The sequence below is a fragment of the Pseudorca crassidens genome, chromosome X (genome assembly GCF_039906515.1).
Source record: "Pseudorca crassidens isolate mPseCra1 chromosome X, mPseCra1.hap1, whole genome shotgun sequence".
Lineage (NCBI taxonomy): Eukaryota > Metazoa > Chordata > Mammalia > Artiodactyla > Delphinidae > Pseudorca > Pseudorca crassidens.
Window position 1 is genome coordinate 117,722,071 of NC_090317.1, and position 26,906 is coordinate 117,748,976.

Below are 26,906 nucleotides of genomic sequence, written 5' to 3' on the forward strand. Positions count from 1 at the left end.
AGTAGAACTCTTCATTAATAACAGCAAGTACCTCTACTTTACACCAGAAACAGAGTAGAGGGTAAGGCCCAAGCCAGAGCCATAAACTGGCAATGCACAGATACGTTTCTTTTAAGCCTGTATGGTGATGTGAAAAAATCCTGAATCAAATGTGAACATTAAAATATTGGGGAATTTCACATGAAAATAGAGACGTCTGTCTTCTCTCGAAGACATCAGCAACAGGAAGCATTAGCCCCGTATTTCCACATGGCACCAACTGGCTGGACTACCAGCCAGTTATGACTACCCCTGCGGGTGGGCCCCGTCTGTTCCACTTCACCACTAGTTCCTGTCACCTTTCTCGATACTTCATACAGCTGGCAGCCTTCACTCATGTATTCTACCTAACTGGTCCCTGGTAGGCATTTGATTTCATAAACCTTGGCCTAAACCTACAAAACAAAAAACAAAACAAAAACCCTTCCCCCAAAAGTATACTCAGTACAGGTGATCATAATGCTATAAAGGCACAGGAAGTCAGCAATATGATACAGGAGTCAATTCTTTAGCATAAGCTTCCTAGCAGGTCTCAGCATTCTCATGTTTATTCTAAAATACCAGCCTCAAATCCTTCAGACAGATAAAGCAGGGTAAAAGCCGATAAACACACACCATACTTCAATTCCTAAGTAACACAGTTTTACTACAAAACTACCACCCACCTGACCATCACACAAGTGACAGAAACCACGAATAATTTTCTGTTTATATAGCTGATCTGCTTTTAACTCCATTCGACGAACAGTCTGCATCATCCTGTAGTATTTGAGCCCATCCTCCCTGGTGAGCACCGTAGTGACAGGAGGGCCCTCTTCCAGCCGGTGAAGATCACATTTCTGAAATGGAATCAGACAGTTATCTCTCAGTCACTACAATGTAAACACTGCCAACCCACTCTAAGATCTAACTCGAAATATTTAAATCGAAAACCAGCAAATACTGAACTTGAAAACCAGCAGGCGAGCACATCAGAAATGCTGCATATTGCTTCTGATTCCTTCATAAAACTGACTGTGCAATGAGATGGGGTTTTGGAGAAAGGAAGTCTTTCTAAGATGACTTTCACTGAAAACCCCTAGAAGTCAACTGAGTTACAGGTTGAAAGACAAACTTTTAAACAAGCATTCTAAGAATCTTCTTATTCAAACATGTTACCAAACCACATTTCAAGTCTTAGAGTAGGTCTTCAATCTTTTTAGCTTGCTCTCCTGCTCCAAACTACCAAAAACCTGCTACACAAAAGGAGTAAATTCTAATTTTTGCTAACTTCTCTGAATCTTCGATTCTAGAACATTTGGAATAAAATGGTGAAAAACATGAATATCAAAATGCTGTACTGCAGAGGTAAAACTATATATCAAAGTGTACCTGTGGAAAAAAATTTAACACGAAGCAAAACACCTCTTACCTTAATTTCAAATGTAGCATCATTTGCAAAATTACGGGATGCCACCAGCACTCTGCTTGCCTTGAAAGATCAAAATATACAAGTATATCAGTGCTTTTTATTGTCGGTTATTTTTGAGTTATTATTCTTATTAATCAGTTATCAGGATGCAGTCCTAGAACTCTAAGAGCCCTAACACATTCATGGGCTTATCTTCCATTCTGTTCACTGTGTTGGGATCTTGTCCTCCAAAAGGAATCCATGCTTTGGCCAAAGAAACATGATGGTACCCCCATCTAAAGGCAAACTGCAGAAACCCGTCTATATAGTCGCTTTGTTTTCAAAGAAATTACAGTGAAAATGTAATGAAGTTAATGGCCAAATCGAAGAGACCAGATAATCCGTGGGTTATGTTTATGCTATTCTTAGTCATAACCACATACGTTGAGCAAGCTAATGCTTTACTTTCAGAATAGTTCTTCAAATAAAACTATGATTCAACTCCTATTTCAGGCAAATCACTTCTCTATGAAACGGTACTATAAGAAAAATATTTTAAACTACACAAAGCATGAGATAGACACCTTAGTGAGAAATGTACAAGACAAAAGAAAAGATACTTAGCATTCCCTGACTTAAAAAAAACAAAAGATTTGAGGGATGTTTTATGATTCGAAGAGCACCAGAAGGAAGATGTTCTCTACAACTCCCTTCCCTTTTTTTTTTTTTTTGAAATAAATGCTTCTCGAGAGGGCAGACAGCAGAAGCAAGAACAACTACAATCCTGCAGCCTGTGGAACAAAAACCACATCCACAGAAAGATAGACAAGATGAAAAGGCAGAGGGCTATATACCAGATGAAGAAACAACATAAAACCCCAGAAAAACAACTACATGAAGTGGAGATAGGCAACCTTCCAGAAAAAGAATTCAGAATAATGATAGTGAAGATGATCCAGGACCTCGGGAAAAGAATGCAGGCGAACATAGAGAAGATGCAAGAAATGTTTAACAAAGACCTAGAAGTATTACAGAACAAACAAACAGAGATAAACAATACAATAACTGAAATGAAGACAACACTAGAAAGAATCAATAGCAGAATAACTGAGGCAGAAGAACGGATAAGTGACCTGGAAGACAGAATGGTGGAATTCACGGCTGCGGAACAGACTAAAGAAAAAAGAACGAAAAGAAATGAAGACAGCCTAAGAGACCTCTGGGACAACATGAAACATGACAACATTCACATTATAAGGGTCCCAGAAGGAGAAGAGAGAGAAAGAACCAGAGAAAATATTTGAAGAGATTATAGTTGAAAACTTCCCTAACATGGGAAAGGAAATAGCCATCCAAGTCCAGGAATCGCAGACAGTCCCATACAGGATAAACCCAAGGAGAAACACGCCGAGACACATAGTAATCAAATTGGCAAAAATTAAAGACAAAGAAAAATTACTGAAAGCAGCAAGGGAAAAACAACAAATAACATACAAGGGAACTCCCATAAGGTTAACAGCTGATTTCTCAGCAGAAGCTCTACAAGCCAGAAGGAGTGCAATGACATATTTAAAGTGATGAAAGGGAAGAACCTACAACCAAGATTACTCTACCCAGCACGGATCTCATTCAGATTCGGTGGAGAAATCAAAAGCTTTACAGACAAGCAAAAGCTAAGAGAATTCAGCACCACCAAACAAGCTCTACAACACATGCTAAAGGAACTTCTCTAAGTGGGAAACACACGGGGAGAAAAGGACCTACAAAAACAAACCCAAAACAATTAAGAAAATGGTCATAGGAACATATATATCGATAATTACCTTAAACGTGAATGGATTAAATGCTCCCACCAAGAGACACAGGCTTGCTGAATGGATACAAAAACAAGACCCATATATATGCTGGCTACAAGAGACTCACTTCACACCTAGGGACACATACAGACTGAAAGTGACAGGATGGAAAAAGATATTCCATGCAAATGGAAACCAAAAGAAAGCTGGAGTAGCAATTCTCATATCAGACAAAATAGACTTTAAAATAATATTACAAGAGACAAGGAAGGACACTACATAATGATCAAGGGATCAATCCAAGAAAAATATATAACAATTATAAATATACATGCACCCAACATAGGAGCACCTCAATACATAAGGCAACTGCTAACAGCTATAAAAGAGGAAATCGACAGGAACACAACAGTGGGGGACTTTAACACCTCACACCAATGGACAGATCATCCAAAATGAAAATAAATAAGGAAACAGAAGCTTTAAATGACACAATACACCAGATAGATTTAATTGATATTTATAGGACATTCCATCCAAAAATAGCAGATTACACTTTCTTCTCAAGTGCGCAAGGAACATTCTCCAGGACAGATCACATCTTGGGTCACAAGTCCAGCCTCAGCAGATTTAAGAAAACTGAAATCATATCAAGCATCTTTTCTGACCACAACACTATGAGACTAGAAATGAATTCCAGGGAAAAAAACGTAAGAAACACAAACACATGGAGGCTAAACAAGACGTTACTAAAAAACCAAGAGATCACTGAAGAAATCAAACAGGAAATCAAAAAATACCTAGAGACAAATGACAATGAAAAACACGGTGATCCAAAACCTATGGGATGCAGCAAAAGCATTTCTAAAAGGGAAGTTTATAGCTATACAAGCCTACCTCAAGAAACAAGAAAAAATCTCAAATAAACAATCTAACCGTACACCTATAGGAACTAGAGAAAGAGGAACAAACAAAACCCAAAGTTAGCAGAAGGAAAGAAATCATAAAGATCAGAGCAGAAATAAATAAAATAGAAACAAAGAAAACAATTGCAAAGATCAATAAAACTAAAAGCTGGTTCTTTGAGAAGATAAACAACACTGATAAACCATTAGCCAGACTCATCAAGAAAAAGAGGGAGAGGACTCAAATCAATAAAATTAGAAATGAAAAACGAGAAGTTACAACAGACACTGCAGAAATACAAAGCATCCTAAGAGACTACTACAAGCAACTCTACGCCAATAAAATGGACAACCTGGAAAAAATGGACAAATTCTTAGAAAGGTATAACCTTCCAAGACTGAACCAGGAAGGAATAGAAAATATGAACAGACCAATCACAAGTAATGAAATTGAAACTGTGATTAAAAATCTTCCAACAAACAAAAGTCCAGGACCAGATGGCTTTACAGGTGAATTCTATCAAACATTCAGAGAAGAGCTAACACCCATCCTTCTCAAACTCTTCGAAAACATTGCCGAGGAAGGAACACTCCCAAACTCATTTTATGAGGCCACCATCACCCTGATACCAAAACCAGACAGGGATACTACAAAAAAAGAAAATTACTGACCAATATCACTGATGAATATAGATGCAAAGATCCTCAACAAAATACTAGCAAATAGGATCCAACAACACATTAAAAGGATCATACACAGCAAAAAAACAAACAAACAAACAAAAAAAAAACTCTCCAGAAAGTAGGCATAGAGGGAACCTACCTCAACATAATAAAGGCCATATATGACAAACGCACAGCAAACATCATTCTCAGTGGTGAAAAACTGAAAGCATTTCCTCTAAGATCAGGAACAAGACAAGGATGTCCACTCTCACCACCATTATTCAACATAGTTTTGGAAGTCCTAGCCACAGCAATCAGAAAAGAAAAAGAAAGAAAACAAATACAAATTGGAAAAGAAGAAGTAAAACTGTCACTGTCTGCAGATGACATGATACTATACATAGAGAATCCTAAAGATGCTACCAGAAAACTACTAGAGCTAATCAATGAATCTGGTAAAGTAGCAGGATACAAAATTAATGCACAGCAATCTCTTGCATTCCTATACACTAATGATGAAAAATATGAAAGAGAAATTAAGGAAACACTCCCATTTACCACTGCAACAAAAGGACGAAAATACCTAAGAATAAACCTACCTAGGCAGACAAAAGACCTGTATGCAGAAAATTATAAGACACTGATGAAAGAAATTAAAAATGACACCAACAGATGGAGAGATATACCATGTTCTTGGATTGGAAGAATCAATATTGTGAAAATGACTATACTACCCAAAGCAATCTACAGATTCAATGCAATCCCTATCAAATTACCAATGGCATGTTTTAAGAGCTAGAACAAAAAACTTAAAATTTGTATGGAGACACTAAAGACCCCAAATAGCCAAAGCAGTCTTGAGGGAAAAAAACGGAGCTGGCGGAATCAGACTCCCTGACTTCAGACTATACTACAAAGCTACAGTAATCAAGACAATATGGTACTGGCACAAAAACAGAAACAGAGATCAATGAAACAAGATAGAAAGCCCAGAGATAAACCCACACACCTATGGTCAATTAATCTACAACAAAGGAGGCAAGGATATACAATGGAGAAAAGATAGTCTCTTCAATAAGTGGTGCTGGGAAAACTGGACTCCTACATGTAAAAGAATGAAATCAGAACACTCCCTAACACCATAAACAAAAAAAAAAACTCAAAATGGATTAGAGACCTAAATGTAAGACTGGACACTATAAAACTCTTAGAGGAAAACATAGGAAGAACACTCTCTGACATAAATCACAGCAAGATCGTTTTTGATCCACCTCCTAGAGTAATGGAAATAAAAACAAAAATAAACAAATGGAACCTAATGAAACTTCAAAGCTTTTGCACAGCAAAGGAAACCACAAACAAGATGAAAAGACAACCCGCAGAATGGGAGAAAATATTTGCAAATGAATCAACAAAGGATTAATCTCCAAAATATATAAAAAGCTCATGCAGCTCAATATTAAAGAAACAAACAACCCAACCCAAAAATGGACAGAAGACCTAAATAGACATTTTTCCAAAGAAGACATACACATGGCCAAGAAGCACATGAAAAGCTGCTCAACCTCACTAATTATTAGAGAAAGGCAAATCAGAACTACAATGAGGTATCACCTCACACCAGTTAGAATGGGCATCATCAGAAAATCTACAAACAACAAATGCTGGAGAGGGTGTGCAGAAAAGGGAACTCTCTTGCACTGTTGGTGGGAATGTAAATTGATACAGCCACTATGGAGAAAAGTATGCAGGATCCTTAAAAAACTAAAAATAGGGCTTCCCTGGTGGTGTAGTGGTTGAGAGTGTGCCTGCCGATGCAGGGGACGCAGGTTCGTGCCCTGGTCTGGGAAGATCCCACATGCCGCGGAGCGGCTGGGCCCGTGAGCCATGGCCGCTGAGCCTGTGCGTCCGGAGCCTGTGCTCCGCAACGGGAGAGGCCACAACAGTGAGAGGCCCGCGTACCGCAAAAAAAAAAAAAACTCAAAATAGAATTACCATATGATCCAGCAATCCCAGTACTGGGCATATACCCAGAGGAAACCATAATTCTGAAACACACATGCACCCCAGTGTTCATTGCAGCACTATTTACAATAGCCAGGACATGGAAGCAACCTAAATGCCCATCAACAGACGAATGGATAAAGAAGTTGTGATACATATATACAACGGAGTATTACTCAGCCATAAAAAGGAATGAAATTGGGTCATTTGTTGAGACGTGGATGGATCTAGAGACTGTCATACAGAGTGAAGTAAGTCAGAAAGAGAAAAACAAGTATCGTATATTAACACATGTATGTGGAACCTAGAAAAATGGTACAGATGAACCGGTTTGCAGGGCAGAAGTTGAGACACAGATGTAGAGAACAAACGTATGGACACCAAGGGGGGAAAGCCGCGGTGGGGTGGGGATGGTGGTGTGATGAATTGGGTGATTGGGATTCACAGGTATACACTGATGTGTATAAAACTGATGACTAATTAAGAACCTGCTGTATAAAAAAATAAATAAAATTCAAAATTTTAAAAAAATAAAATAAAAGCTTCTCATTTATTACTGGGAAAAAACCAGATTAGCCAGCTGTTTTTTCAGTGGGTGAAATTCTGATAAAAATGCCTCTGAGGTTGATCTGTTGTTAGATCAAGCAAGGTGACCTATGTGCAACTTGGACCATTGCTTGGGCTCAAAACAGATCTCGGAGCTGGTGTCATTGACTCATGCCATTTGGTATGCAGATTGGTGGCATCTGTGTTTTAACCTCAATTCCTATTGCTACAGAATTCCTATTCTGAGGCTTAGAGGGGCAGGCCTCTGACTGCACTGTTGCCATCTGAGTTGAGGGGGTGGGACCTGCAATGAGTTTTCAGTGAAGCTTTTCTCTCGGTGCTGATGAGATTCATGCTACCTGAGTTGCCCAAACCATAGAGCACTTAACTGTTGGGGCTGGGGTACAAACCCAGCAAATCTGGCTCCAAGGTCTGTGTCACCTCACCTTAAGCACCTCACCCCCACGAGCTGCCTCCTCAAACCCGCACGGCCGCCGAAGAATCCCAGTGCTCCCTTTTTTTTTTTTTGGCCACGCCGCACAGCATGTGGGATCTTAGTTCCCCAACCAGGGATCAAACCGGCGCCCCCTGCATTGGAAGCGCAGAATCTTAATCATTGAACCGCCATGGAAATCCCCAGTGCTCCCTTGTTGATGTTCAGGTGGCTGTCACTGTTTGGTGGGGGGAAGGGGCGCGGGTAAAAAGCTGCCAGAAATGTTTCCTTTTCACTCTGCTCACAGCAATAGTACTCTGTGTGATGGCTAAGGTCCAGGTTAGACCACAAACATTTAATCAGTTAGGAGGACTGTACTACTTTAGCCACATTCTGCCACGTCACGCATACGTAAACCAATATGACTTCTTCTCATGCAGACTTGAAGAGCATTCTTCAGACCCCACAAAAAGTACTTTTGATATGTTCATACAGTGTGTTACCTTACCATCCAACCTGTAGCAATGGTCTTGATCTTGGTGAGAAGGGGTAAGGTTGATCTGCTAAGTGTACAAGCCAACAGGCAGAAAGCTATTATCTAGTGATCTCTTCACCCATCAATATACCATTATCCAATAAAGCCAACAAAAACCATGACATTGCTGGAGAAAAAAAGTTGAACTGCTAGAGACAAATGCTTCAGTTAAGTTAGAGATTGAGAGAGTCCAATACATCTAAGAATAAGTGAAAAAAATTGAGAAATTTGGGAAGAAGAAAAGTTGAGAAGTATGAGGTGACAAACAAAACGTTATGTTCGGCAATCATGAAATGGATATGTTATTTTTGACAGTTAAATGGTTTTGGGGGGCTAGAAATATATATATCTTGTCTTGAAAAATAAATCTCCAGATACAACTACAGAAACTGCATTTTGGAGACTGAAAACTAACGACCAAACCAGGCAAGCAACAGTAACCAAGAAAAGGAAAAATTCTCTTTCTCCATCCTAAATTCCTAACAAGAAACAATGACAGTTCTACATAATAAAGAGCAAGAAGGTAAGGTCAAAGATTTTGACTGTCAGAAAGCTACTTCGATACTTTCTCCCATTTCATTACTATGAATCTCAAAAATAGTAAGATTCACTGATACAATGGGTGAAAGGAGCCACATTAAGCGAAAGTTAAGCTAAAAGTCGTATCAGAAGTTGGGGGGGGGCCTTTCTCACCTTCTGAGATGGCCCACACTCTGTGGAGTCTGTTTCTCTCTAAATAAATCCACTTCTTACCTATCACTTTGTCTCTCACTGACTTCTTTCTGCGATGAGACATCAAGAACCTGAGCTTCGGGGCTTCCCCGGTGGTACAGTGGTTAGGAATCTGCCTGCCAGTGCAGGGGACACGGGTTCGAGCCCTGGCCCGGGAAGATCCCACATGCCACGAGAAACTAAGCCCATGCGCCACAACTACTGAGCCTGTGCTCTAGAGCCCACGAGCCACAACTACTGAGCCCGTGTGCCACAACTACTGAAGCCCGTGCGCCTAGAGCCCGTGCTCCGCAACAAGAGAAGCCACCGCAGTGAGAAGCCCGCGCACCACAACGAAGAGTAGCCCCCGCTCGCTGCAACTGGAGAAAGCCCACACGCAGCAACGAAGACCCAACGCAGCCAAAAGTAATAAACAAATATAATAAATAAAAATAAAACAAAACAAAACAAAAAAAAAGAAGTGTGAGGGAGATTTGGATCAAGATGGTGGAGGAGTAGGACGTGGAGCTCACCTTCTCCCACAAGTATCAATACACCAAAAATACATCTACGTGTGGAACGGTTCTCACAGAACATCTACTGAGCTCTGCCAGAAGACCTCAGACACCCAAGAGGGCAAGAAAATCTCCACATAACTGGGCAGGACAAAAGAAAAAAGAAAAAAAAAGAGAGAAGGCAATCAGGACGGGACCTGCGCCCCTGGGAGGGAGCTGTGAAAAAGAAAAGGTTTCCACACCCTGAGAAGTCCCCTCACTGGTAGAGATATCACCCAGGACAGAGGTGGAGCTTCGGAACCTCGGAGGAGCGTGCAGCAACTGGTCTGCGGAAAGCAAAGCGGAGAGAGACCTACACAGACGGTTGGTACCACGACCTTGCACTCCCCAGCTTGAGAAGCTCCTCCACTGGGCTGGGCAAGGGCTGCGTGCTGAGGTTTGGGCTTCGGAGGTCAGACCCAGGGAGAGGACTGGAGTTGGCTACGTGGAGACGACAGCCTGAGGGGGCTGGAGTGTGGTGCACTATAACTGAGGGAATACGGGAAGAAGCTTGGGCCCTTCAGAAAGGCAAGGGGCCATTGTTGGGGGGTGCACGAAGAGAGAGGTGGGACCGCCATAGGAGCTTCTTTCTCCGTGCGCGCACTCTCAGGCAGCAGGGCACCACCTACACGAGCTCCGGGGGGCGGACTCGAGCCGCCACTGCCATCTCGGACTCCAGAGGCGGATGCAGACCACTGCAGCTGCCAAGGGTCCCGTGACTGGGCACCCACCACTGCCCCCACCCTCCCCGGGAGCACACGCGGGCCACGCACCTGCACATCCCCTATCAAGGGGATAACGACCAGCACACGCAGAGGAAAGAGACGGCAAGAATCCAAACCAAAAACAGCCCTCATGCCAAAAAAATATTCAACCCACACAAACTACGCAGGGAGGCACCTGCATTTAAGTAGCCCTCCAAGACTACAGTAGATAACTGTTTCTCCTAAATTCAGAGAGTAAAAAAAATATAAGCAAAATGAAGAAGCAGAGGAACTACTCTCAGTTAAAAGACCAAGAAAATTCCCCTGAAGGAACAAACAATGAAACTAGGGTTTCAGTCTAGTAGATACCAAGTTCAAAACGGAGATAATGAAAATACTGAAGGACTTAAGAAAGGCTATCGACAGAAATGCAGAGTACTGTAAAAAGAAACTAGAAACTAGAAAGAGGAGCCAAGAAAAATTAGAAACTTCATTTGCTGAGACGAAAGCTGAGCTAAAGGCAATGAACAGCAGAATGAATAATGCAGAAGGAAGAATAAGTGACCTCGAAAGTAGAATAGTGGAAATTACCCAATCAAAACAGCAGACAGAAAGGCAAGTGAAAAAAAATGAGAGCAATATAAGAGACCTATGGGATAATATAAAGTGTGCCAATCTACGCATAATAGGGATTCCAGAAGGAGAAGAAAGAGAAAAGGGGACTGAAAATGTACTTGAAGAAATTATGACTGAAAACTTCCCAAGCCTAAAGAAGGAAGCAGATATCCAGATACAGGAAGCACAGAGGGTCCCAACAAGATGAACCAAACAGACCTACACCAAGACATTTCATTATAATAAAATGGCAAAAGTTAAAGAGAGGATTTTAAAGGCAGCAAGTGAAAAACAACGGGTTAGTTACAAGGGAATCCCCATAAGGCTATCGGCTGATTTCTCTACAGAAATGCTGCAGGCCAGAAGGGAGTGGCAAAATATATTCAAGCCTTGAAAGGGAAACATCTGCAACCTAGAATACGCTACCCAGCAAGATCATTTAGAATAGGAGAAGAAATAAAGAATTTCTCAGACACGCAAAAACTAAAAGAATTCAGCAGTACTAAAGCTACCCTAAAAGAAATACTCCAAGTTCTTCTCTATATAGAAAAGAAGATATAGGAAGGAGGAAGTCACAATTGGAAAGTAAATCACTTAAATTAGCCACTATACAGATCAAAACAAAAACAAAAAAACCTATTTGTGAAAGTGATGATAAACACAAGGAACAGCAGAAGAATAAACATGAAGATGTAATCAAAAGGACATAAAGGGCTTCCCTGGTGGCGCAGTGGTTGAGAGTCCGCCTGCCGATGCTGGGGACACGGGTTCGTGCCCCGGTCCGGGAAGATCCCACATGCCGCGGAGCGGCTGGGCCCCTGAGCCATGGCCGCTGAGCCTGCGCGTCCGGAGCCTGTGCTCCGCAACGGGAGAGGCCACAACAGTGAGAGGCCCGCGTACCGCAAAAAAAAAAAGGGGGGGGGGGGGCTTCCCTGGTGGCGCAGTGGTTGAGAGTCCGCCTGCCGATGCAGGGGACACGGGTTCGTGCCCCGGTCCGGGAAGATCTCACATACCGCGGAGCGGCTGGGCCCGTGAGCCATGGCCGCTGAGCCTGCGCGTCCGGAGCCTGTGCTCCGCAACGGGAGAGGCCACAGCAGTGAGAGGCCCGCGTACCGCAAAAAAAAAAAAAAAAAAAAGACATCAAAATCATAAGATGTGGGGAAGGAGAGTGACAAAATGTACATTTGTTTTTTTAGAATGCATTTGAGCCTATATGACTACCAGTCTAAAGCAAACAGATACAGGAAGGGGTTCACATACTTGAAAAACAGGGCAACTGCAAGTCAAAAACATACATAGATTCACAAAAACCAGAAAGAAAACACAAGCATAAAATAAAAGGAAATCCTCAAACCACAAAAAGAAAGGAACAAAGAGGAAACATAGAATAAACTGGAAAACAAGGTTTAAAATGGCAATGAATACATACATATCAATAATTATCTTAAATGTCAGTAATGCTCCAATCAAAAGACACAGAGTGGCAGACTGGATTAAAAAAAAACCAAGAGCCTAAAATATGCTGCCTACAAGACACCCACTTTAGGACAAAGGACACACAAAGATTGAAAGTGAGGGAATGCAAACGGAAATGACAAGAAAGCAGGGGTTGCAATACTCATATCAGACAAAATAGACTTTAAAACAAATAGCATAAAGAAAGATAAAGAACACTATATAATGATTTTACACCCGTCAACATATATGAACCTAATACAGGAGCACCCAAATACATAAAACAAATACTAACAGACATAAAGGGAGAAATTGACCGGAATACAGTACTGGTAGGAGCCTTTAACACCCCACTCACATCAATGGACAGAACTTCCATACAGAGAATCAATAAGGCAACAGAAATCCTAAATGATAATAACAATGTTCAACACAGGTAGCACCTACTATGTACCAGGTGCTACCGGGAAAGGTTTACATATTTGTCACTCGTTTAAGCCTCACCGTCTCTCATCCTCATTTAAAAAAAAAAAAAAAAACAACCCCACGGGTAAGTACTCTCATCTCCATGTTAGAGATGAGGAAACTGAGCACGGGGATCTTTAAGAAAAAACAAAAACCCCTTACTCAAGGTCACAGGGCTAGTAACTGGTGAAACTGAAGTGTGAATGGAGCCACTCTGTCTCCGGGTTCCCGGTCAAGAGGAAGATTTAAAATGAGTGGGCTGGGAAGAGGCGGTCAACTCGAGACTCGAGGAATCCCAAAGCCCCCTTCTCTGAGGTAAACGAACGGGCCCTTCCAGAGCGCACCGACCAGGCCGGCACCGGGAGCCGCGCCCGACCTCCACACGGACCTTGTAAAGCTCCCCCTCCCTCAGTCGGCGCCCGAGGGCCGAGCCACCGCTCCCCTCGCGGCCAGGAGCGGAGCGCACGACGAGGACGCAGGACAAAGGCCCGCGGCTCCACAAGGCCCGGCCCGCCCGGCCCACTCAGCCCGCTCGTCCTGCCCTCTGGCGTCCTCCGGCCTCGGGCCCACTCGCGCCCCACCCCGGGTCGCTCACGCCACCTCACCGGCTTCTGGGCGACGCCCAACAACACGCGGGAGACGGCGGCGAGCATCTTCCTCATGGAGTGCGGGCAGTGGCGGCAGCGGCGACTCCCAACGGCCCAAGCAGCGCGGCCCAGGTTCCTCCAAGTCTCCTTCAGGTTCTCGGAGCGGACGCTACCACTTCACGCCAGCACGACGCGACGGAAACGTCACGCGCCTCGCCGGGCCGCGGGCCAACCAGAACGGCTCCCAGGGCGTGCCCCGCCCACCTGAGGCCCGCGGCCGCCCATTGGGTGTCAGAGCCAGAGGGCGAGGCTGAGGGATCTTTCCGTCAGCAAGCAGCCGGCAGGTGAGGCGCCGGAGACCTGAGGGTGCCTGCGTGGGAAAGTGAGGCCACACCTCCAGGCCCCGCGGGAAAAGGACCTGCTTGGATTTTGCACCCCAGCTGAGCCACGCACGATCGTGCAAGGCCAATCCTACTGAGCGTCCAGCCCTGCCGGTGCCGCAACTTTGAAGCCTTTGCTCAATACACAAGATGGTGAAGATTAATATCCCTGGGGGAGGCCGAAAGACAGAACACCTGGTTTCTATAAATGGTTCTGCCGCTAACTTTTCTTTTAGAGATCATGTGACAGTTGTAAGTCTTCCCTATCTGCTGTGAGCTAGGATTTGATGAAATAAAATTCATATTTTAAGGCAAGACAAGAAAAATGTAAACAAACTGTTTTTACTCTGCCCGTTTGGGCCTCCTGCCTCCCCTCTCGTGTGCATTGTGCATCTGCATTTATGCATTAACCTGAACTCCCTAATGGCAGAAATACCTGCTCAACCATAAACATGAATTGTTCTTTTTCTAGCGCCAGCCATGTAACCCCTTTGAAGATAACATTCCTTTCTCAATCCTGTAAGGGATCACGATGACCCACCACTCACCTTGGATGTGCATACATCTTTGGTGAATTTTATGTACAATGCCAATGTATCATTTCCCTTAAAGATAGCGACGGGTACAGAACAGACCAGGTCACATGACCTGGGGAGATACGGGGCCACAGCTAATGGAAGTTCTTAGCTTAAATACTTACATATAACCTTATTAATGTCACTAGCTATATTGTTTATATCCTGCCTATTTTACAAAATGATTGTTTCTTGCATTACCAGATGTGTGACTGAGCCTGTGATAAAAATAACAATGACTAAGTGACTTGAAATGATTCACCAAATATTGATATATAGTTCTCTTAAGATCAATGATGGTAATAGCGTAACTCTAGCTATGGGAAGAAGCAACAAGAGGGAACCGTTTCCTGAACCATAACAGACCAGTAAGACAGGCGGTCCAGAGGCTTTGGGCTACTGTCAACAGGGCCTAATCCACTAACAGCACATGGAGAGTCCTATCAATGAAATCCTGGCCTTACCTGGGAATGAGCATTCCTAGTGTTGTGGGCCAAATTGGTCACGAAATGCCTCCCAAACCTTGGTCTAAATTAAGACCGAAAGGGAAGGGTTTGTAAAATAAAGAATGTTGCCCACCATCCAGTTCTACAAGAATCAAGTTGTGAGCCGCTGCAGTCACTGACCTAAAATATACCCTAAAAGGAATTCATGGTGAAGAACAAGATGAGGCATTTTTGTGCTCTGGGAAAACTGGCAGAACTGGCCCTCAGGTAGTTAGATATTTTCAGGAGAAAATTTTATGAACCCAGTTTCTTGCATCTTCCCATACTTGGAAAAGCACTAAAACCATTAACTAAGACCTCTCTTCCCTCATGAACATCAGTAACCTTCTACCAAGATGTGTGTTTGACTGCACGTACCCCTTCTCTAAAATCACAGACATACTGGCCTCCCTGCCCCCTAACCTCTTCAGAACAGTTCTGAGCTCTCTGAGAGGCTGTCTCCCAGATTATAATCCTCAGGTTGGCTCAAATGAAATTTTCCATTTCTTTCTTAGGTTGACTATTGATTAATTTTTTCCTCATTATAAAATAAATGTCATGGGGATGTAATATAGAGCATATGTGAAAGTTGCTAAGAGAATAGATCTCTTAAAAAGTTGTTATCACGACAAAAAATGTGTAATTATGTATAGTCATGGATGTTAACTAGACTTATTGTGATAATTTCACAATATCTACAAATATTGAATCATTATGTTGTACACCTATAACTAATATAATATGTCAATTATACCTCAATAAAAAAAGATCCATTTCATTTCTTAAAGGAAAATAAACTTTGACAGTCTCTATAATAATGTAAAAAAAAAAAAAGAAGGAAAAGAAGAGAGGAGGGTTTCAGAGCTTGGGTAAAACGAGATGAGGGACTCTTCTCTCCAGCACTCCGGCCTGGCCAGTTTATGACCGGCTTCTCTGGGTGAAGCCGGAGGATTTAGATTAGGGATCTTGAAATATGCCTTTTGACCTTTCCTTTACAAAGCACCCTAAAAACTCTCAATCAAGCTGAACTTTAGAGCAAACCATGGTCCTTACCATGCCTTGGGCTTTCTTGGTGGGAGCCATCGCCCCAGTGGATGACTTAGAAAAATCATATATACAGGTCATAAAAGTCAATGAATATTTGAGTGTTTTTGATGTGCTAGGCTCCATGCTGTGGGAAGGATTATTTTTTTATTTTTTTGGCCGTGCTGCGTGGCTTGTGGAATCTTAGTTCCCTGAACAGGGATCGAATCCAGGCCCTCAGCAGTGAAAGCGCAGAGTCCTAACCGCTAGACCACCAGGGAATTCCCTGTTGGAAGGATTATGGCTAGGGGCTCTTCTGACTTCCGAGCCACAGAAATGTTTTCCATAACCATAACACAAAATGGAATACAAATGGAGACAAAATGCAACAAATGAATTTAACCATATACGAAGTTGTGGACCTAACCCCCCAGGGAATGACCTGAACAACACAGTAATAAAGCCAGCAAAAAAGAACTGCCCAAAAAAGGCTTAAATTGTTTTATCAGTGTCATTGTTATTGGAGACCCCACACACACACACACACACACACACACACACAGATAAAATGAATATATAATTATGTTGACGTCATTAGGAACGAAGATTTTCAACATGAGACAAAAGAGACACAAATATAAAATGAAAGCAAAAGAAGCTTAGTGGTACTGATTTTGAATTGGAAATAACAGTATAAACTCATGACTATTTTCCCCTTAAAAAATATACATCCTAACTGTCTCCACTGGAAAGACCTAGAAGCAAAGAGCCACCCAATAGTAATTACTCTGAAAACTGGTAAAGGGAAAGAATTGAGGATTTATCCTCCCTCTCCTATACAGACTGAATTTCAAGGTAAACCAATAGCTGATAGGGGAAAGTTTTTTTTTTTTTAACTTTTTAGTTTATATTGGAGTATAGCCGATTAACAATGTTGTGATAGTTTCAGATGCACAGCAAAGGGACTCGGCCATACATATGCATGTATCCATTCTCCCCCAAACTCCCCTCCCATCCAGGCTGCCACATAACATTGAGCAGCGTCCCCTGTGCTATATAGTAGGCCCACTGGTTATCCATTTTAAATAGAGCAGTGTGTGCATGTCAATCCCAAACTCCCTGACAATCCCTTCTCCCCATCCTTCCCCACCCCCACCCCCGGAAAGTGCTTTATTGAAAAGTTTTCACTAATTAACAAGGAATCCTAGAGTTTTAATATCCCCATCTTCCAACCCTCAAGGAGATGATGGATCTAGCCATTGGGGAACTTTATAAAGTAGGATCAAATTGAGAACATCTGGTCAACCAGCAGCCCACGCTCCTGCCCCAAGAGACGCTCAGGTGCCTCCTCACCTGAGGCATGTTCTTGCCTCCTATCACACTGGAATCCCATCAAGCCTTCAGGCTTCCTACCAGCTTACAGGATGGAATCTGTAAAATCAAAAAAGGCAAGAAGTATTACGGAAGAGATGGCCTAGTGTCTTTAAATGGCAAGATAAAAGAAAAAATAAGTGGATGCAGGAATTGTCACATGTTACGAGACTTAGAGACTTATCAGCCAAATGCCACCTGTGGATCCCGGATGCATTCCAGAAAAAGCAACTGGAAAAAAACAGTTTATCAGACAACTTGGACAATTTCAACACTGACTGGATGTAATGATATTAAAGAATTGCTTAGGCATGCAAATGTCATTAAAGTAATTTTATAAAGAGTCACAGATACACACTCAAGTTTTTACAGTCGAGATGATATGATGCTTGGGAGTAGCTTTAAAATAAACCAGTGACAGTGGTGGCCACACTGGCGGAAACAAGATGGCCCATGAGCTGATCATTGTTTAACCTGGTGGTGCCTGAACAGGGGTTCCTTGGACTCTTCCCTCTACTCCTTACAAAAAGAGCAGTATAGATGCCAGACATCAGGGATTACATGTCGAACAATTCTCTCTAGCTGTTTTAAGAAAACCCACGTTTCACCTTTTGGTATTTGCTACAGGGCATAGAAGCTACAGAAGGGCTTGCTTATGTCAGGCAATTGCAAACATTTATGAATACTCGTTCATTTCACAATACATATTGAACACCTGTAAAGCAGACACTGGAGTTGTAGGTGACAGGGACATGATGGCTGTCATGGAGTTAGGGTCTGGGGGAGAAGGGGATGGATATTGAATGGATAAATTACACACATAGTGCACATCTGCATTATAAAGAGTGTTATGGAGGACTGGGGGTGATCGGGAAAGGCTGAGGAAAAGCCTTTCAGATGTGATCTGCTAACCGAGCTGCACTGAGTAACCAGCTGAGCTGAGGCAGGAAGAGGGCATGCCCGGCGCACTCCCAGGTCAAAGGTGCTTTTGAGAAATGGAAACAAGATTGACAGTAGATCATCCTGCTTTAGGCTCACTGAGGATTTAGACATTCGTCCTAAGAACAGTGAGAAGCCAAAGAAGGATTTTAACTTTAGCTTTGCATTTTGTACATATGGAAGATAAGATGTACCTACCCATGACAGGACCCCAAGGGAAATTCATTAAAAGAGGCGCCAGAGTGTTTTCTTGGAAGCATGGGTTTCCTGAAACATGGTAAGATGTGTGAATAATGGTAGGTATGATCATTTCGTTCTAATAGCCAATGTAGAAATGTAAAAAAAAAAAGGATTCTAAACTCTTCCCTACTGAAATGTGGGTGTGCTCAAGGTGAAGAGAATTTCAGCATGAAATGCTGGGACCACCAGATCTGCAGTTCAACTGTGGTGCTGCCTTTGATCTATTCTGCATGGCCTGACAAGAGCAGGGCAAACCTTTTCTTCCATCTGTGGTTGCGTCGCCCTGGGTTGGCTTTCACTAAACCACAGACTGCATCACAGGGCACATTCTTCTAAGTCTGGCCTTGTTCTCCCATCATGCAGACCGTGGCTGATTACTGTGGCCTTAAGTTATTGTCAGTCATTTTCTGTGGCTGATTTCCAAACGGAAGCAGCCTTTGGAAACCTAATAATAGGCTTGTGGAGAGGCAGCATAGCATCTGGACTCTGGAATCTATCTGGTCTCAAATCCTGACTCAACCACTTACTAGCTGTGTGACCTGGGGCAAGTTGCCTAATCTCTCAGTGCCTGGACATGCTCATCTTTAAAAAGAACGGAATGACAATATTCATCTCATTGGGCTGTTATGAAGCTTATTCGTATTTGTCAAGCACTCGCAACAGTGCCTGACCCATAACAGGCACTATTACTAGAATTTGGTTGGGTACTCAGCAGGTTTAAGAGGTGACTGCTATCTTTATAGTCAATAGTTAACTACTGTTTAGGGCCACCAACAAGAGCTACTACATAAACAGAAAGAACCTCTGTCAGTGTAGTACTTAGCCAAAGGTCATTAATTGAACAACGCGGCTAAACAAAGGCAGATGTCCAATGGCAGGTGTGATCGGGGTGCTCAGCGGCCTTTGAACTCATCCTGCAGCTCAAAGCTTCTTTCTGGGTCAGGTTCTCCACTCATGAAAATCCACCAGGCCTCAAATGAGATCTAATTAAACTTAAAAGCTTTTGTACAGCAAAGGAAACCATAAACAAAATGAAAAAACAACCCACAGAATGGGAGAAAATATTTGCAAATGAAGCAACTGACAAGGGATTAATCTCCAAAATACAAACAGCTCATGCACCTCAAATTTAAAAAAACAAACAAACAACCCAAACAAAAAGTGGGCGGGGGACTTCCCTGGCGGTCCAGTGGTTAAGACTTCGCCTTCCAATGCAGGGGGTGAGGGGTCTGATGCCTGGTCAGGGAGCTAAGAGCCCACATGCCTTGCAGCCAAAAAAACAAAAACATAAAACAGAAGCAATATTGTAACAAACTGAATTAAGACTTTAAAAATGGTCCTCATCAAAAAAATCTTTAAAAAAAAAATGGGTAGAACATGTAAATAGACACTTCTCCAAAGAAGACATACAGATGGCCAAGGGGCACATGGAAAGATGCTCAACACCACTTATTATTAGAGAAATGCAAATCAAAACTACAAGGAGGCATCACCTCACACCGGTCAGAATGGCCATCATTAAAAAATCTACAAACAATAAATGGTGGAGAGGGTGTGGAGAAAAGGGTACCCTGCTACACTGTTGGTGGGAATGTAAATTGGTGCAGCCACTATGGAGAACAGTACGGAGGTTCCTTAAAAATCTAAAACTAGCGCTACCATATGATCCAGCAATCCCACTCTAGGGCATATACCCAGAGAAAACCATAATTCGAAAAGATACATGCACCCCTATGTTCACTGTAGTACAATTTACAATAGCCAGGACACGGAAGCAACCTAAATGTCCATCGACAGAAGAATGGATAAAGAAGATGTGGTACATATACACAATGGAATATTTCTCAACCATAAAAAAGGGAGAGGCCACGAGGCTTCCCTGGTGGCACAGTGGTTGGGAGTCCGCCTGCCGACGCAGGGGACACGGGTTCGTGCCCCGGTGCGGGAAGATCCCACGTGCCGCGGAGCGGCTGGGCCCGGGAGCCATGGCCGCTGGGGCTGTGCGCCTGGAGCCTGTGCTCCGCAACGGGAGAGGCCACAGCAGTGAGAGGCCTGCGTACCGCAAAAAAAAAAAGAACGAAATAATGCCATTTGCAGCCACATGGATGGACCTAGAGATTGTCATACTGAGTGAAGTAAGTCAGACAGAGAAAGACAAATAGCATATGATATCGCCTATATGTGGAATCTAGAACCATGGTACAAATGAACCTATTTACAAAACAGAAATAGAGTCACAGATGTAGAAAACAAACTTATGGTTATCAAGGGGGGAAGGGGGGGATAAATTGGGAGACTGAGATCGACATACACACGCTACCATATATAAAATAGATAACTATTAAGAACCTACTGTACAGCACAGAACTACTCAATACTCTGTAATGGCCTATATGGGAAAATAATCTAAAAAACGAGTGGATATATGTATAACTGATTCACTATGCTGTAGAGCAGAAACTCACCCAACATTGTAAATCAACTATACTCCAATAATAAAAATTAATTTTAAAAAAATCCACCAGGCCTCACCAACTGTCTGCACAACTGGCTTAACCATCGATAAAGCTTGCCAATCTTAAGAAACTTGCCAACCTTTAAGAAACGAAAATCGGGATTTACCACACACAAGGGAGGGGCAATTAGGGACCTTACCAAATAGCTATAATAGGATTCTTTCTTAAAGTAGTTTCTCATCATTTTATAACTAGCATTTTTCTTATTACAAAAGAAAGGTGTTCCACATAGAAATTCTGGAAACTACAGATAAATCAAAAACAAAAAAAACAAAAATATTCTACAACCATACAAGCCACACAAAGGGCTGTTAGTGTCAGTATATCACCCCCAAGCAATATACTTTTGCTACACACTTACACATTTACAGAATTTATAGGAACGAGGTCAGAAGGTACCTAATAGTTTGTAACCCCTGCCCACGGGCGAGTAAGTATTTTTAACAACCTGACTTGTAATTCCTAATATTCCACTGCAGCTATAATTTATTCCACTAATCCGTCATTGTTGCACAATTAGATGGCTTTCCAGTTTTACAATCATAAACTATGCTTGAGTATATTTGTAGCTATCACCTCATCCAAACTATTAGTATTTCTTTTAGGACAAATTTCTCGAGGTGAAATTGCTGGGTCCAACAATATGCAAACATTTCAGGGATGTGATTCATAATACTCTTTGCCCCTTAGGAAGCGTTAAATCCATTTTCAGGAATCCCCCTGGGGCCCAAAGAGAACATTATATCTATTTTTAAAAAGGATTTCCAGATGTTTAAATATTTTGTTGACTCCAAGGGTGGTGGCAGAGGGGCTAAAAAGTGAGACTTGGACAAAAAGTGAATGCCGTTTCCCTGGCACACTGCCAACAGAGCACTGCGCGCCCTTGCCCAAGTGGGCCCCCAGGTCGCTGCATCTGCCACATGGCTATGGTCCTTGGCCCATCCTGAGCCTAGATGTGCCTTCCTTAGTCTCTCCTCTCTTGCCTTTGCTCCTCCCTTCAAAGTGATTCTCAGTGGGAGCCGAGCTGTTCCCTATGGCTTACAATGGACACTTCTGCGGCTGGGGGTCTGTTGTCACAATGATGGGGGGGAATACCCTTGAACCTAGATTCCCGACACCCTGTGCGATGGAAACATTTTCTATTTCTCACATGACTTTCAAACGTTCCTCTGGACATTTATGTAGGTGAAATCCTGCATCTAAGACCTGTATATAATATCTGGAACTAGATCCTACCTCCATTCTACAGAGAAATAAAAAACAGCTTTTGAATGAATCTTCCAGTAATACATAGATATTTAGTTAGTAAACTGAGGAAAGACTGTGTCAATAATGTGTTTTGTTCCAGGTTTTTCAAGACTTGTTTACAACTACAGAAAACTCGTATCGCCAGTGGCAATGCTGCTACTGGTATTCAAGTGAGTGATTTAACACCCCACTTCAGTCTACACCCGCAGCTGCCATAGTCACAGTGATTCTACGTTCAGGTGCAAGCATCCAACCACTTCACTGTGGCTCTAATGTAGTCGTCCAAGCATACATCTTAGTTTGTAACACATTACTTTGCTTTTATTTCTGCGTTATATTATAGTCTTTTAAAAAGTCTACAAATTATTTGTGTAGTTAGGTACTATTATTATCTATGAATTGCATTTCAGGATTTTAAAGAGTGTGTTTAAAACTATTTGTTATAAAAAGCTGGCATTGTAAAAGAATGAAATTAGAACATTACCTAACATCATACACAAAGGTAAACTCCAAATGGATTACACACTTAAATGTAAGACCAAACACTATAAAAAACTCATAGAGGGCTTCCCTTTGCTTTTGCACAGCAAAGGAAACCATAAACAAGACCAAAAGACAACCCTCAGAATAGGAGAAAATATTTGCAAATGAAACAACAGACAAAGGATTAATCTCCAAAATATACAAACAGCTCACGGAGCTCAATATCAAAAAAACAAACAATCCAGTTAAAAAATGGGCGGAAGACCTAAGTAGACATTTCACCAAGGAAGACGTACAGGTGGCCAAGAGGCACATGAAAAGATGCTCAGCATCACTAATTATTAGAGAAACGCAAATCAAAACTACAAGGAGGCATCACCTCACACCGGTCAGAATGGTCATCATCAAAAAGTCTACAAACAATAAGTGCTGGAGAGGGTGTGGAGAAAAGGGAACCCTTTTGCACTGTTGGTGGGAATGTAAATTGATACAGCCACTATGGGGAACAGTATGGAGATTCCTTAAAAAACTAAAAATAGAACTACCATACGACCCAGCAACCCCTGAGATATATCCTGAGAAAACCATAATTCAAAAAGAGTCATGTACCACAATGTTCACTGCAGCACTATTTACAATAGTCAGGACACGGAAGCAACCTAAGTGTCCATCAACAGATGAATGGAAAAAGAAGACGCACATATATACAAGGCAATATTAGCCATAAAAAGAAACGAAATTGAGTTATTTGTAGTGAGGTGGATGGACCTAGAGTCTGTCATACAGAGTGAAGTAAGTCAGAAAGAGAAAAACAAATACTATATGCTAACGCATATATATGGAATCTAAATTTTAAAAAATGGTACTGATGAACCTAGTTGCAGGGCAGGAATAAAGATGCAGACATAGAGAATGGACTTGAGGACACGCGGTGGTAGGGGGAAGCTGGGGCGAAGTGAGAGTAGCGTCAACATATATACACTACGGAATGTAAAATAGCCAGCGGGAAGCAGCCGCATAGCACAGGGAGATCAGCTCGGTGCCTTGCGAAGACCTAGAGGGGTGGGATAGGGAGGCTGGGAGGGAGGCTCAAGAGGGAGGGGATATGAGGACATATGTATGCATATGGCTGATTCACTTTGGTGTACAACAGAAACACAGTATTGTGAAGCAATTATACTCCAATAAAGATCTACTAAAAAAAAAAAAAAAAGCAGCTGGCATTGGGCTGTAATAGGCAACTTGCTGGCGACCCCTAGTGGCGCACTCGAGCATTGCTTCACAGCCAGTGGCTCTCTGGTTTAAAAGCTTGTTGGCTCCAAAATGTGGTAACGAAATAACCCCTTCCTCCCCCAACCCCCCAGGCTCAACCTGGACTGGTTCCCGTTACTGTGCTGGTGCCTGAGCAGGGGGGATGGAGCGGAAAGCGGGGGCAGGGGGGGCGGTCCGAGGCAAGGGAACGCCAGCCCCATGTATCTTTTCATACCTAGAAAATTTAAGCATGTCACATCCCATTATTTTTTATGTCTTACCTGCTGGTGTCTCCCCGCTTTTCCCCTCCATTAATGCCAGGGTCCCATGCTTTTCTCAAACCAGTGCTTCTACCAATTTAGCGCGCGCCAAACTCCCTCGCGGGCTCCTTGCAATGGACTTGGTAGTCCCGCCCCCCGGGTTTCACATCCGGGTCTCCTGGGCCGGGCCGACTTTGCCTCTCCCAAGAGCTCCCAGGTGATGCTGATGCGGCTTGATAGGGGAGCAGCTCAAACTCTGCTTTCAATCCTGTGCCTGAGCAGTATTTATCAGTCTCAGCTTTGCGAAGTTTCCAGAGTGCCTGGATTTAAAGGAATTTTGCACTTTTCTAAAGGCAACAGAGCGCAGTGGAGGACTACCTCATAGAAGGGTGCCTGTGAATCCTTTCCTGGAGGCGGGCGGGGAACGTAATCAGCTGTGCTTACTCGCCACGGCGACGCAAGTTTCCCGCATCTCAGCATTTCCCCCAAATGAGCCTCCATGCCTTAAATAAAATATTTCACTGGGAAAAGCTCTTTGCTCGTCTGGGCTGCTTTGAGGCCTCTGCTCTAAAAGAAGAGTGTATTTTCAGAGAGAAGAACTCGAGTCTCAAAGGGCCACAGTACTTTTGTTTTCATCATTTCTCTTGGGCTGGTTCCTGGTAATCATTTCGAAAATTAAATCCTCCTGGGCTTTCTGGAAAATGAATAAACAAGAGAGAAAGAGAAAGAAAAAGAAAGTGGAGGGAAGATAAGAAAAAAAGGAAGAGAGAGAGAAGTGAGGGACAGGGGCGCCTGGGTTGGGAGGTCTGGCTGGAAAGGGGAGAAAGTGGTGACTTCTCTGGAGAGAAGAATATTGAAAGAGGGGCAAGTGAGAGGAATTGGAGAAAGCAGCGGGCAACAAGATTTCCCTGCCCGCAAGAGGATGGTATACGCCTAGTGGGCAGGACGTGCTTCTCAACCGTGATGCGCACGTGGCTCCCCTGGCGGCTGCAGCACCCGAGTCTGCAGAGACAGGTGCGGTGGCCCCCAGGCTGGCCCAGTGGCGCCGCCTCCTGGCAGCCACACTCTCGAGCCCTGCTCCCGCACACTGGCCCAGGGTTGGTCTGTATGACCGTCAGCACACAGCGGAAGCCGTGGTCTGTCACTGCTGAGACTGGGTCATAAAGGCACTAGGCTTTTTCCCGTCTGTTGGGTCACAGCGGCTCTGGGAGAAGCCGGCTGCCGCAGGCGAGCAGCCCTGTGGGGAGGCCCACGTGGAGCCCGCAGCCAAGCCAGGGAGCTGGGAACGGCTCCTCCCGTCTCAGATGACTGCAGCCCAGCCCACAGTCTCACCAGAGACCCTGAGCCCCCAACCCCCGGCTCAGCTGCTTCTGGATTCCTAAGCCACAGAAACTGGGAAGTAATAAAGGTTTGCTGTGTTGAGCCACCAAGTTTTGTACAGAAACAGGACGGATGTCTGCTACAGTGAGAAAAGATTGGGAACACGGCACCCCAGTGAGCGAGGAGAGGTCCCCTTGACTTGCCCGCCCTCCCCCTCAGCAGCTTGGCAACCTCTGTTTTATATCTCCGCCGGGCATCATTAAGGGTCAGGACCATGATTCCCGTGGCCTAAACTGCACATTTCCGAGCACTGTACGACAGAGGCGTGATTACCACACTTTTCATGTCGCACCACAGGGAGAAAACAGTGCTGCTTATGCAGCTCGGTGGAATCAATGGGCCAGGCGGCTCTTACACCAACCTGGGCCTCCGCGGGACTTCCAGCCTCCACTGAAGGCAAGCAGATTGGTATCTTGGCATCCCTGTAGCTCATCTGTGGCACCCCATTGGGTGTTCTGTGCTGGATGACCTTTAGAGGACTTTGCAAGTCATTCTCACCCCAGGTTCCTCATCTGGACCACAGAACACAGAACATGATGGGAGTGACTATCTTCTCCATTCTGCCAGAGAGAGTACATAACTCCTATTCTAGGAGTATAAGAGAGAAGTTAATTCATTACATACAATGGATGCTTTGGGATATCAGGGTTTAATCCTCACGGAGGCCAAGCAAGGCTGGAGGGTAACTGGAATTGCAAATGCGTCCTAGCATTTTCTGAAAGAATGGAATCATGACATTTTAGAGCTGGAGGTAGCTTTAGTAATGGCTAGTTCAGGTTTCTTGTTCGCAAATGAACAAACTAAAGCCCAGAGAGGTTAAGTAATTTGTCTGAGATCACACAGCTAGTTGGTGGCAGAGCTGAGACCAGAACTCAGAATTCCTGACTTTTAGCCTAAAATCCCATATGTTAGACTTTTAATAAAGAGCAAGTGAATAAATGCATGAAGAAAACCTCAGGTTTCCTGGATTTATACTGTCTGCAATTTACTTTCACAGAATTCTGCATAAATGAAGTGCTATAAGTGTGTCTGTAAATTAACTTTAGTCTCCTCTACCAGAGGGGCAGTCAGTTAACCTGTGAATCACCCTAATCAGGGAGCCACGCTGCAGGTTAGGTGATTAACATTCGAAGGACCCTGATAAGGATTCCATGTTTTAGAGGACCTGCAAATATCCTATCTCCATCTGCACCAGAGCTTAATAATTCACCTAAAAAGTGTAAGGAATACTTTTTAATTGGTGAAATGAGTGGTGTTCAAAACATGTGATTAGCTAAAATGATGAGGAACCCACCCCTTGCATGAACGGAGGATAAGCGTCTGACAAGCCAGAGGGCTAACACCTTTGGA

The 26,906-nt window shown here is 43.3% G+C and overlaps 1 protein-coding gene across 3 annotated transcripts in view; it reads right to left on the reverse strand.

Moving 5' to 3' along the window:
- The window catches only part of PDHA1 (pyruvate dehydrogenase E1 subunit alpha 1), a 32,833-nt gene extending 8,483 nt beyond the window's left edge, over nt 1-24,350 (reverse strand). Inside the window, exons 1-4 of one of the 3 annotated variants that reach the window (XM_067723095.1) lie at nt 24,198-24,350; nt 17,222-17,299; nt 1,451-1,510; nt 705-878 (exon numbers count right to left, since the gene is read on the reverse strand). In XM_067723095.1, the coding sequence (XP_067579196.1) occupies nt 705-878; nt 1,451-1,510; nt 17,222-17,230 (243 nt within the window). In that variant the 5' untranslated portion in view covers nt 17,231-17,299; nt 24,198-24,350. Of the gene's footprint in view, nt 1-704; nt 879-1,450; nt 1,511-13,423; nt 13,584-17,221; nt 17,300-24,197 lie in introns of those variants that run through there. The other 2 variants (XM_067723096.1, XM_067723094.1) reach the window with 2 other exon arrangements.
- Between the last annotated feature and the right edge of the window lie 2,556 nt (nt 24,351-26,906).